Here is a 14094-nt window from a genome sequence, read left to right on the forward strand (position 1 = left end):
ATTTATGTAAAATTTAAAATAAATTTTACGATAATACAATATTTATGATGCAATTATATTTCATCAATGAGTTCATTTTTATTTGAATTGTTCGTTAATATGTATTATATATAATATGTATTGCAATTTATGTTATTTAGAAATTTAGAATAAAACATAATTTTATATTAATGAAGAATTTGAAAAAAAAAATTGTATTACGTAAAGATTATAGAGTGATTATTTGCAAAAAGAAGAAATGATTTATATTATGAAATAAGAAAATAAGAATGAAATATAAATAATAATATAATATTGAGGAGAGAGAAAAAGATTCATTTTTAGAGAGTAAAATAGAGAATTTGATTGGAGTTGATTGTCTGAAAAAATAGAGAACTCTATATTTAGATAGTAAAATAGAGGATTGGGTTGGAGATGCCCTAAATAATGATATAATGGTAAACTTATCTAGTTTCTTAAGGGACGTAAACTCTAAAATTGCAACATATAAATAGGAACGACTGGAGTACTAAATATATAAATATGTCTTTTTTTGTGGCTGACTAAAAAGGAAAATATGTCATATAAACTGAGACAGATGAAGTGCTTTCTTCATTTATTTTACTTATTTGCTATTGAATTGACACATCTTGTAAAGAGCCTTGAACAAAATGATAATTTTATTATATCATCCTAACTACAGTTAATAATAAAGGTAAATTAGAAATTAAATGATAAATTATATCTTGATTTTTTAAATTGAGTAAGTATAATGAATATTTATTTTTAATGATATAATGAACTAGTAAAAGTGAACGGATGAAATAATTTTCCAAAGGAACCATTTCGTGGAAATTTCCAAGCATTGATTTTAAATGTCGTGTGATTGTGACAGGAATGTACCAAGAAACGCCCAACTCTTTTCTATGGCATTTCCCTGTTGTATACTTTTTCTGCTTTTACACCTTCATTCCATTATATAGTTGACGGCTAAGCCATACTCTTCAGTGCTATGAAGTAGTAAACGTTGTTGTTTACTCTCGATACTAAGAAGGGCCATTGTTCTGCAGGGGAAGTGGTCTTCGCAGGAGAAAGTTGAACAAGAATCATCTAAACTCTGTCACTTCCGAAAGGCCCTCCACTACGCGGTTCTGAGAGAGTTTCTCAAAACATGTTGTCAAACTATGGGTAATTTTATGCCATGATCCTAGTATGTATTATATTGTAAAATCTATCTACTTTTGTTGGAGAGAGTGGATCAAGCTATTTTCCCAGTGTATTGGTTCATGTAAAATAAGGATTTGTGCTGTTTATATGACAGCATTATGGAAAGTATAGCTCTTGTAAATTTGAAATAGCTACTTCATATTAGATTTTCATTGTTTGTATTATTTGATTGATATCTCTGTCAAGTGTTTTGCAAATATACCAGAAATGCGTCCTTCGGAATACAGAAATACAATGAATTAGGGAATTTGCTACAGAATTCAAAGTATAGCTACGAATGGTAATTTTCCGAATAGTGAAAAAATTAGCTACACCTTGTAATTTTTCTTAAAAAGAAACTGCAGCCTTATGCCACCTCTCTACATAAATTCCTTTTAACCAAGCAAAATGCTTTACTCTATAAACTATATATGTAAACCAACTCAACATTGACAAAACAATTATCTACGAAAATGTACTACTATTATTATACAAAATTTCATATAGCCTACTATCAACGTACAGAATCGAAGCAACTTGTGTCTGTACAACTCTTACAAGAACAAAAACATATCACATGATATTTATCATTAGGAGTCTCTGTATAAGGGCTGTGGTACCCATTTGATTGGAGTTGATTGTCTGAAAAAATAGAGAACTCTATATTTAGATAGTAAAATAGAGGATTGGGTTGGAGATGCCCTAAATAATGATATAATGGTAAACTTATCTAGTTTCTTAAGGGACGTAAACTCTAAAATTGCAACATATAAATAGGAACGACTGGAGTACTAAATATATAAATATGTCTTTTTTTGTGGCTGACTAAAAAGGAAAATATGTCATATAAACTGAGACAGATGAAGTGCTTTCTTCATTTATTTTACTTATTTGCTATTGAATTGACACATCTTGTAAAGAGCCTTGAACAAAATGATAATTTTATTATATCATCCTAACTACAGTTAATAATAAAGGTAAATTAGAAATTAAATGATAAATTATATCTTGATTTTTTAAATTGAGTAAGTATAATGAATATTTATTTTTAATGATATAATGAACTAGTAAAAGTGAACGGATGAAATAATTTTCCAAAGGAACCATTTCGTGGAAATTTCCAAGCATTGATTTTAAATGTCGTGTGATTGTGACAGGAATGTACCAAGAAACGCCCAACTCTTTTCTATGGCATTTCCCTGTTGTATACTTTTTCTGCTTTTACACCTTCATTCCATTATATATATAACATGTTAAGTGTATTTCCTTCAATGAAATTCATAGTAATATACACATATCAATTCCTTAAACAAATTTTTTCACAAGACTTTCAATACGATGAATGTAACAAGTGATGATTCCTCCACAAAGCAATCTTTGAATAACAAAGATAATATATTTCTTCCCACAGGCACAACTTGCACTCAAGATGCTTTATACAGAATTGCATTTCTGACAGCTATTGCAATTTTTCAGCTTCCATTCGAGAGGATAAATGAGGATTTAGTACCAACTGTGATATTCACAAGAAAACCTCTTCTCTTTCAAGCATTTGTGTTTTCTCTCATGTTTGCATTCTCAGGTTCGATGGCGTCGGAATCCATGAAGGAAAACCAGCCAAAGATAGCATTATTATGTCACAAGCTGGCGATATTTTCAGTAGCGGTGGCAGGGGGAGTATTTGCCTTGTCGAGTTTACTGTCTTTTTATAATATTGAGATGGTGGATGCTTCAGGTAACCCAATCACTGGTGCCTGATTTATTCTAGCTCTCACTGGTTGTTCGTGCAAACGCCAAGTTGCCACTTGCCATATCAGAGTGTTTTGTCAATGTAGACGTTCTACCTTTTTCATACTCCACTTGTTGAATTCACTGGGTATGTTGTTGTATGAACCTAGTATAAAATATATGACTTGCTTGAATAGTTGTAAGAACCGTTGGTATAGACATAATTTTCAATATCATAAACATCAAATTAGCAACTAATAACAAATCCAGGAAGAAAAAAAGCCAACTAATGAAACATAAAATCACATCTTAAGTGGGTGGACAACACACATTTATTAGGGATAACCAAATAACAAACTAGTCTGAGAACAACAAAATGCGGTAATAATCCAATATACAAGCAAAAGGGCTCCTTAAGGTAGAACACCAAAAGGGCAAACTAAGTCCAAGGTTTTCATTACTAATTCTAAGGACATAAAGCCCATTATTTGGAAAACCAAGGAGCAACGCAACTGAACATGATAAAACATCTGCAAATAACACTGGTAATTGAACTAAACGGCCCTCAACACACCTCCTTTTCTTCGTTCTCTTCTTCTTTCCAGCAGTCCTGCAGAACGGATTTAGGAGATCCACAGACGGAACTCCTAGTGAACTTCTGGTAGACAATAGAACCACCCTTGCCAAGTTCTTCTGGGCTCCACTCAGCGTGAGAGTAGCCCTTAACATCAAAAGAGCAAATACGCTCCAGTAGCTCACAAGCAACATCATCAGCATGTAAAGCTACAGAAAACTCATCAGGCTGGAAACATGTCAGCACCCTCCTAACCAGCGACCCGAGACTCGAGGAGTTCAAATCATACCCAACTGCTTCAAAGCTAGCATAACTAAAACCATCTTCTGGTGTAACATGAATAGTAGAAAGCGCAGCTCCTTCAATAGAATTCATGGAATAACCACAAGGATCAAACTCGAAATCACATATAGCAGAGTCAGGGAGGATCTTCCTTATGCCGGATCTAATAGTCATTTGAGCTGCCGAGCTTGATTCAGTCTTGTAAAAGACAGAAGCCTTCTTCCTATCCAAATTAGTCATGCACATCTCAAGAGTGTAGACAGGGTTCTTAGTCTGAATAGGTCCAGCAGAGGCAGAGTAAACATGCCATTTTTTAAGTTTGTCAGGACTGCCCAAAATTACAGCTTTGCTGCCTGAACTAAGATTTCCAAAGTAGCTTTCAAGGACCGCAACTTCTTCGTAGAAGTGACGATGAGGAAATGACTGTGCACCAGGGAAGATGAAGCTCCCACGGGTATACTTCACAGCTTGTACTTTGAGCAAAAGGGTATCAGCCAATTTCAGGATGACCGGGATTGAGAGAAGCAACTTTGTCGTACCACAGGTCTTGATGATTATCGTGTAAGGAAAAATGAAAAGGCTCGACTCGGAAAGGACATAGGAGTCAACACACTCATTAGAAAGAGAATCAACAATGGTGCACTCAGCAGGTCCTAGGAACTCATCCAATTGTGCTTTTGACAGTGATCGAAGTCCTTTTCCTTCAGGATCAGCAAAAAGGCCAGGCTCAAAAAATGAAATTTCAAGCCTCTTCTCATAACCTTCAAAACCAATGGCAGAAACTGGCAATGCCACTTTCATGATGAAAAAATGTTCACAGCAACTAATGATCTTTTAGAGGAAAGTGTTCACAACCAAGGAGAACAAATGCAGAAAGCAGCTGAAGGAGGGAAAAAAGAGCGAGGGTTTAACACGAACTAATTGACAGAAGAAACTTTTTTTGGGGTTTTTGTGCCAGGAGACACGTGCTATAATAGAAGCTTAAGGAATGTCAGGAAGGCTTGCGAGCGCACTGCACATATAAAAAACAAGAAAGTGCTAGTAATCAGAATTATAGAATTCTTAATGCTCATTTTCTAATGATCATATCCAAAACAAAGGAAATCCAGATACTTACGTTGGAGTAAGCAGCAGATCTGAACTTCTTGATTCCACCGTTTGGTCGAACGTCTTCAATACTGTAGCCGAGGGGTGCTTCGTAGAGTGAAGATTTACTACTAGACTTCTTCCCACCTTTAGACTCCATTAGATCATTCACCTGGTTCTGCCAATAAAACAACTAAAGCTTCAAATAAAGTTTTTTTTTTTTGAGAAAGGTGACGGAATAAGGGAAACTAAACAGCCACAATGGTAAATTGCAAACAACAGCAAAAGTTTTAGTGGGATTCTAAAATGACACATAAAGGTTCAGATAACCTAAAATCAAATGCATCCACTTATTACATACTGAGTGTAAGAATGCAGAAAGGCATATGTGTAGGTAGGGTTTCCCTCGGTACTTTATGATATCATACACAGACAGATGATCAATGAAACTACAAATAGATTAGATTCTAGACTTCTGTCATCCAAGAGGTCAAACGAAGAAGAAGATTAAAGATTATCAGAAACAAAACCAAATGCCTCACAACTATGAAAAAGGAAAAGCCATAAATAATAAATAGAGGCTAACAAAAATATACTTATAAATGAACATTTTAACTAGAATTTGTGATCAATTATCCTTAATGGAATTCTAAGAGATGATAACATCAACAATATTACTGGAGCAATATGTATTAAATGGGCAGATATTTAATGTCAACAATAACACATACATACATCCCCATGAACAACGAACTACAGAGTAGTATGACAAACAAATACCACATTAAATGGCTCACTATTTCATAATACCAAGACATGAAACAGGAAAAGTAAATGAAAATTTGCAGCTTAGTAGCCATTAAAACTAAACAGGGTTGCTGAGAGAGATAGTTGGCCAACAAAGGTTTTACAGCAGTTGTGTAAGCCTACAATCAACAAGTGAGAGGGGGAACAAAAGAGAGCAACCACAAACATAAGTGCAGCATACTTCTGTGGTACCCCACATATCTTCTCCCTTAAAGTCAAAGAGTGCAAACTTACATGTGAGAAAAATGTTAATTAAGCTCACAGTTTGGCGAAGTAAAATTCCTATCACTGTATACCATGTACTTCTACCAGAAGTACATGTTAAGATTAGGATAATATTCCTCACAAAGTGCAAATTTTACTCATAGAAACTATAAATACTTCCGTTAAAACTTTTCAACATATAAATAAAGCAAACATCCTTTTTAACATTGCAAACAGGTCTCAGTTTATTTTCATGACAGACACAAATGCCAAGTTAACACAAGTAGAAAGAATTTTATTTAAAGCTTACCTGCATTGGCCTAAAGAAACAAAAAGCGAGACACAACACAGCTAGTTCAAAGTATCTAATTAAAAAGAAAATCTTGCTCAAAATCTTTTAATTTGAAGAGGAAAGTCTTTTCAATCTAAATTTCTTCAGTATTTCTACAATCCACAAGCTCATATCTTATTTTACTTTCTGTATTTCCTAAACATCTGAATCTTGTTTTTAAAAAAATTATTCTATAAATTATGACTATAGTCATTCAATTTCAATATTTAGAAGCATAAAGAATTCAATAATTTGATAGTCATTCAGTATTTAGTCAAATTATAGTCATAATTTTCTTCTACATTATCTACATGAAAATTAACCTAAAAACTATACCGACTCCCTAAAATCAAATCTATAAGAGCAAAAAAGACCAAATAATGGCCTACAATGGACACACAAGGCCTAAACATAAACAACATTATGGAATTTCAAAAAAAAAAAAAACGCCTTATATCGAATTAAGACGTCCCTACAGCCATAAAATAAATTTACAATTGAGATATCAATAAAAACAAATAGAATACTCACAATTATAAAAATTCTCAGATTTTGTTTGACTCTGACTTTTCTGAATAAATTAAAATCAACCTCCAAGATTATCGATACCCTACACAAACGAAACATACGAATCAGCAACAAATTCATCAACAATTTTAACCAAATATAACAAAATTTGATTATTTTATTAGAATACTTACAGAGAAATTACGATTGTTGAAGAAGAAAAACCAGAAATAAAACCCTAATTTGAGAGATGATGGTTGTGGAAGGATTGTAGAGAAAATCGTCGGATATTTATACAAACTTCAGTGACGGATTTGCCCTTGTGAATTTACGATAATTATAGTTAAGCCCTCCGCGTATCCTCAATGATCACGGGGGTAGGGTATCAGATTCTTATCTATCCAAGTACAAGTATTCATATACTATAAAGTTAATTGCATTATTGGAAAAGGATAAATTATTCGTGACGTATTGAAAATAATTTAATTTTTTTATTTTTTATTTATTAGATCTTAATTATTTTTAATATTAATTTTCAAATTAAAAAAAATTCCTTTCGCCTATTGAATTATAATTACTCCTAGTTTTTATGATTGAAAATGACTTTTTAATGGAATTATGAGATATTATGTATGGATTTAATTAAATTTTAATTACTATTTTATTGATCTGTATGGATATTATGTCTAATCCATAAATAATTTCATATATTCGAATGGGGATAGATTTTTAAATATTCATCATTTTTTTTTGTCAAACAATCAACTTGTATTGATACCAAAAAAGTGTAATTACAAAACCAAGTAGATGTTGACCATCCACTTCTCAAATTTCTACCAAAAACTTCCTAGCCTGAATTAAAGACTACTATAATAACTAATTATTCACTTAAACAAAACAGGGAAAGAATCTAAAACAAGAGACTCATGGCAGATGATCTATCTTCTTCAATGCCTCCTTTCACTTCTTCAAGTCTCTTCCTCTGATATGAATGTATAAGTCAATCTCTTTGCACCCTCTATCACATTTGTATGGTGTATCCTGAAATCTGGTAGTATTTTTTTCTCTCCATATGGCATAGACCACCATTGCAAAAACACAGCTAATTATTGCTCCATAACCATTCCTCTTTGTTGCCCATCCATTTGCACATGTAAGTTCCTACTGCCAGCTTCTTATTTGCCTGTTTATGCCCATCCATTTCAGTAATCTAGCCCATAAGGCTCTGGTTACAAGGCACTCGAAATAGAGATGATCAAAGGTTTCTCTATGGCATCTTCACAATAGTTGCATTCCAGGGGCACATTTATGTCGAACTTCTGTAGTCTTTCTGTTGTAGCTAGTCTTCTCTATATTGCTAACCAAAGTATAAATTGATGTCTAGGATGGACTGTTGGCTGCAAAATAATTGTAACACCTCGAAATCTAGTAGACTAATTTAGGGGCTAAGTGCTAGGCATGAACTAGAGAATTGGGCATTAGCAACCTCCACGAGTGCCCACACGAGCCGTGAAGGGCACCACGACTCATGGTGGTGCCCATGATGCATGGGCATTAGCTAAAGAAGACTGCCTACCACCCACGAGAGCCTAGACGGCTCGTGGTGGTCACCACAGATCGTGGGACCACTCGTGGAGGTGAGGTAGTAGCTTCACAAAGTTGCCCAAAATATGGACCCTCCCCACGAGCCACTAGACGTCTCGTGAAGGCCACCACGGGCCGTGGGAGGGTTTGTGGTTATGAGTTAGATTTTTAGTGGTTAAGGGGTGGCAAGCTAAGCTACTGGTCAAGGGCCAAGGGCACCACAACGGTCCGTGAAAGGTTTTCATTTGACTTAGAGTGTATGATCAACTTCAAATAATGATATCTCTTAGCTCAAAACGAATAAGGTGGGCCATTACCTATCCAATTAAAGGTCTTTGAGTCCTCTTTCCAACGCCATCGAGTTTGCCCAATTCCGATCTCGGGGTAAATGGTTATTCCCAAAATAGTGAAGCACTGTCAGGCTGAAAATTCTTCACGACCCGTTTGACGGGCCGTGGTGATGATAACGATCTGTGAAGGCGTCCATCATGCCATTTCGGAAGTTAACAGTCAAGTAACTTCTTGGGTCTTTTCCCAATCGTTTTAACTCAAAGTTATGTCATTTTGCCCAAGCCTAGGACCCCTATTTAAGTCATTTTAACCCCAAAACTCACCCAAGTAAGTCATTTATTCCAAGACCCAAATCAAATCCCCAAAATAAGTCTTCTCTCAAATATTTCTCTTTCTAGAAAATCCAAGACTCAAAGAAGAAGATAGAGCTTGAAGCTAGGGTCAAGAACAAAAATTCCATTGATGAAAGCTTGTGTAGGGCTTTGGATTAATGTATGTTTAGCTTATTCATCTATGGGTTCTTCCACCCATAGAGCTCCCTAGAGATCCCCCAATTGTGAAATCAAAAACCCAATTCTAGCTAAGGTTCTTCTTACATTGTGGGTAGAATTTGGGTATGATTCCAATCTAGTGGATAATACCCAATTATGATTGATTTAGATTTGTTTAGTGATATTATGATGAATTTATGTGATTTCAATGGTAAACCCTAATCTAAATAGATGAATGTGATATTGGTGGGTTTATGCCATTAGAGGTGAAATTAAAGGTTTAAAAGTGATCTTCTTAAATCAATGTCATGAGTAGTAATTGTTCAAGGTTATGAATATATAATCATGAATTGAACTAGAATTTATTGAATATGATGGGTCTTGATTAGTAATGTTTGATATTGATCTTACATGATGACTTATGACTAGAATTTATTGATAATGAAGAATGTGATGAGAATTGCTTAAGATGAAGCTTATGACTTGAATGTCTTGTAATCTAGCTATGAATAAGGATAGAATGAGGTAAAGCTTTGAGACTAAGACTTGTAGTCATGTATGTTGAATCACTAGGGCTTTGAGAGTAGAGTCAATGTGATGAGTAGAAGTCTAATAGGTGGATTTGTGGTGAAAGGCCTATACTCACCTAATCTACCTTATGAATACTTGAAAGTATGAAGTGATAGAATCACTTGCATGGATTAGTTGTCAATGACATCCTTCCATGAGATTTGAGATAGGATTGTGCTAGAGTTGCCTTCCTTGTTATAAGTGACTAAAGGAAAGAGATTCTCTTGGTTATGAAAGTTAAGCTAATAATGAGGTCAAAGGAGGGTGAATGCGACTAGGATGACTTCAAGGTTATGTTTAGTGTGAAGGGTAGTATGGGATGCCTTTTATGCATTGCACAAGTGTGTCTTGATGTTACGTAGGAGTATGGTACCTTTATGGTAGAGAAAGCTTAAGAGATGACCATGTATATAGACTATGATTAAGATGACCAAAAAGGGATACTTGGCTTGCGTGGTATTATGGGATGTTATTCATGATTTGCACATTTATACTTTTGAGGTTACTTGAGAATGGTGCTAATATGGTATAGATGACTAAGAGTCAATTATGCTTATATGATTATGACTTATCTCTTATGCTCATTAACTATGTCTTATGTTGACTTGTGATTATATAATGCTTATGTTGGAGATTATGCTATGACTATGTTATTATCTCTTATGCGTATCTCTTATGTTGATTAACCATTTTGAGATGTTCTTATGTTGTTATGCTAGTTTTCATACTTGGTACATTTTGTATTAACACATTCTTTGCCTACATTCTAATCAAATGTAGGGTTTCAGAGATTGAGTTCCTTTGGAGGCTAGGTTTCTAAGGAGCAAGAAGAGTTGAAGATTTGGTGAGTCCTCATAGCTTCGAGGACAAACCCATTATTCCCCTTTATGTCATTTCTTTATGCTTTAGACTTTTATATGGGTTGCGTCCCAAGACTTTTATTCAAGAGTTTAATAAATGGTTTGAGACAAAAGTGTAGTAAAGGTTTCCTTTTGCTTATGAAAATATTTTCTATTGTATGGATAAAAGAAGTTTTAAATTTTTCCATACTTTTCTATTATCTTATGCTATGATTATGCTAAGGGCTTGTATGAGACCCCTTCGGGGTCAACTACGCCATGTTACGTCTAAGGAGTACCCCTGGGTCGTGACGAACTTGGTAATCAGAGCACAAGGTTTAGAATAGTTCTAGGATTGTCTCAAACCACGTCTAGTAGAGTCTTGTTCATAAATGTGAAGCGCGCCACGTTTATGAATAGGAGGCTGTTAGATGCTTAAGAAACTCCACTTTTTCATTCTTTAAGTCGTGCCATAGAGTTTAACCATATAAGGTCTCTCTCCTACTCCTTATTATGACTACTTGAAGGGCTTATGCTACAAGGAGCGAGGGAGAAAGTGTTGGCTGTGATGTCAATTATGGCTATGTGACTAGATAGACCTGATATGATAGACTTTGATGTTGTCTTTAGTATGAATGGGTTGTATTATGGTTATGTGTATTTGATGGTAGAACCCGACTTAGTCATGATGAGTTTTGAGATATGATTATAGATTGGTTGAATATGGTGTTTTGAGTAATGCCTAGATGGGTTGAGTGAATAGACTCTCGTGTAATTCTCATTGGTGTAGAATCATCATGTGTGATAGATGTAAAAGCTTAGTGATGACTTGCTCCGACCTTAGAAGTGAAAGAAGTGATGCTTAAAAGAGTTTGTATAGGCTTGCTCCCAAGGGGGAGATAATGTGCTTAGATAGCAAGGCCGTTGAGTATCCTTGATGTTCATGAATTAGGGTTGCTAGAAATTTTCACCTTAAGAGGTGTAGTGAGTATGAGAAGTTTAGTCCCGATTTGGTAGGCTCATATAAGATCTTTAGTGGTGTTAGTAAGGTTGTTTGTGAGCTAGAGTGTTTACAGAGAACCTCTCTAAATTAGAAGTACCGGTAGGGATCTTAGACCGGCAAGTTAAGAAATAGAAGAACAAGGAAGTTATTCCATAAAGTAGCATGGAGTGTCCTTTAGTGAGGGTTTTAGGTGAAGATGCCACTTGGAGGCCAAGGGTCAATGAGATGTCACAATGTCCTCATCATTTTCCTTCTATTTCTATTCTAGCTTAAGATGATAAGTTCCTATTGATTTTCTTTTATATGAAGTCATGTGTGATTTGTATGCTTCCATGATCTTTTTATGTGGTGCATGTTCATGAAAATGCTTAGGTCTTGTTAGAAATGCCTTATATGCATTGTTTTCCTCATGTTTTACTGCATTTTACTAGATTTTCATATAGACTTCATGAGATGAATTATGAGCATGCCTTAGTTTTGGGAGTTGAAAGATTCCTCCTTGAATAAATGTTTTTGAGAGTAAATTGCATTTGGGCTCCATGAATGCGTGGAGCATGTTTTAGCTAGGATATGTTAGTTCCTCCTTGAAAATGAGTAGATATAAAGTTTCATGCATTTTGGGTTGGTAGAAGTAGTTCCTACTCCATTGTGTTGCATTGAATGTGTTTAGCTTGGAATTGAAGTTTCCTTGTTTGGTTGTGTGCATTTAGATGTAGTGCATGCATGATGGGCTACTAGTCTAGAGTCATTTCCTATAAGAAATGTTGAGAATGCCATTCGAGAACGAATGATCCCAAGGGGGAGAAAATGTAACACCTCGGAATCTTGTAGACTAAGCTAGGGGCTAAGTGCTAGGCATAAAATAGAGAATTGGGCCGTGGCACCCTCCACGAGTGCCCACACGAGTCGTGAAGGGCACCACGACCCATGGTGGTGCCCATAATGCCTGGGCAGTAGCCAAAGAAGACTACCTACCACCCACGAGACCCTAGACAGCTCGTGGTGGTCACCACGGATCGTGGGACCACTCGTGGAGGTGAGGCAGTAGCTTCACAAAGCTGCCCAAAATAAAGACCCTCCTCACGAGCCACTAGACGGCTCGTGAAGGCCACTACGGGCCGTGGGAGGGGTCGTGTTTATGATTTAGATTTTTTAAGGGTTAAGGGGTTGCAAGCTAGGCTACTGGTCAAGGGCCAAGGGCATCACAACGGTCCGTGAAGGGTTTTCATTTGACTTAGAGTGTACGGTCAACTTTAAATGATTATATCTCTTAGCTCAAAACGAATTAGGTGGCCCATTACCTATCCAATTAAAGGTCTCTGAGTCCTCTTTGCAACACCATCGAGTTTGCCCAATTCTGATCTCGGGGTAAAAGGTTATGCCCAAAATAGTGAAGCACTGTCATGCTGAAAATTTTTCGCGACCCGTTTGACAGCCCGTGGTGATGATGACGATCCGTGAAGGCGTCCATCAAGCCATTTTGGCAGTTAACAGTCATGCAACTTCTTGAGTCTTTTTCCAATCATTTTAACTCAAAGTTATGTTGTTTTACACAAGCCTAGGACCCAATTGTGAAATCAAAAATCCAATTCTAGCTAAGGTTCTTCTTACATTGTGGGTAGAATTTGAGTATGATTCCAATCTAGTGGATAATACCCAATTATGATTGATTTAGCTTTCTTTAGTGATATTATGATGAATTTATGTGATTTCAATAATAAACCCTAAACTAAATTGATAAATGTGATATTTGTGGGTTTATGCCATTAGAGGTGAAATTGAAGGTTCAAAAGTGATCTTCTTAAATCAATGCCATGAGTAGTAATTGTTCAAGGTTATGAATATATAATCATGAATTGAACTAGAATTTATTGAATATGATGGGTCTTAATTAGTAATGCTTGAGATTGATCTTACATGATGACTTATGACTAGAATTTATTGATAATGAAGAATGTGATTGTTGACACCCAATTTTGACCGACCTTTAACCCTTTTTGGGAATGCTATTCGATTAAATACGTATTTTTAAATATATGTCGAGTTTAAAATTTTAATCGATTTTGTCTAAAAAAAAAAATTATATTTAGTATGCATGCTTTTATAAAAAAAAAAATTATTGTATTTACTATTAAAATATTTTAAATTATTAGTAAAACTCGAAATATTTCAAATGTTTTAAAATTTAAGTAATTTTTATTTATAATATTTTGTAGTATTTAAATTGGATAGCATTTCTTTTAAATTTCCTCTAAATCATTTAAATTTTAACCACTTTTATTCTAATTCCTTGCAATTTTAGCCTATCAATTTCAATTTTATTTCAATAATAGTCATCCCCTCATTGCAATTCTAGCCAAATTTATTTCAAATTTGGCCATTCCAAATCCAATCAAATCTGATTTAAAACCCCTCTTTTAAATCTTGACCGTTCATCTCATCCCGTTTGAATCCTAGCCCTTCATCTATAATTAATTCAACGGACGAGATTGATTCCTATAACTCTTTCCTATTTTAATCTAAAGACAAAAACCCTAAAATCTATTCACTCTTCCTCTCCTCTCTCTCTAGCGCCGCTGCCCTCTCTTCTCTTCTCACCCGTCTTCTTCGGC

At 35.1% G+C, this 14094-nt stretch overlaps 2 protein-coding genes across 2 annotated transcripts; one reads left to right on the forward strand and one right to left on the reverse strand.

Annotated features, from left to right (window-relative positions):
• Positions 1-2441: 2441 nt before the first annotated feature.
• LOC125875477 (uncharacterized) lies at positions 2442-3109 on the forward strand. Its single transcript, XM_049556435.1, has one exon. It carries the CDS (start codon positions 2524-2526, stop codon positions 2941-2943), a length of 420 nt encoding a protein of 139 aa, XP_049412392.1. The 5' UTR covers positions 2442-2523; the 3' UTR covers positions 2944-3109.
• Positions 3110-3276: 167 nt separating this feature from the next.
• On the reverse strand, positions 3277-5031 carry LOC125875308 (S-adenosylmethionine decarboxylase proenzyme-like). The gene is made up of 2 exons (XM_049556397.1): positions 4887-5031; positions 3277-4781 (listed from the first exon to the last, which is right to left on the reverse strand). The coding sequence occupies exon 2, from the start codon at positions 4568-4570 to the stop codon at positions 3479-3481; it is 1092 nt and encodes a 363-aa protein (XP_049412354.1). The 5' UTR covers positions 4571-4781; positions 4887-5031; the 3' UTR covers positions 3277-3478.
• Positions 5032-14094: the final 9063 nt, after the last annotated feature.

This window comes from Solanum stenotomum, chromosome 1, assembly GCF_019186545.1.
Source record: "Solanum stenotomum isolate F172 chromosome 1, ASM1918654v1, whole genome shotgun sequence".
NCBI classification, from domain to species: domain Eukaryota; kingdom Viridiplantae; phylum Streptophyta; class Magnoliopsida; order Solanales; family Solanaceae; genus Solanum; species Solanum stenotomum.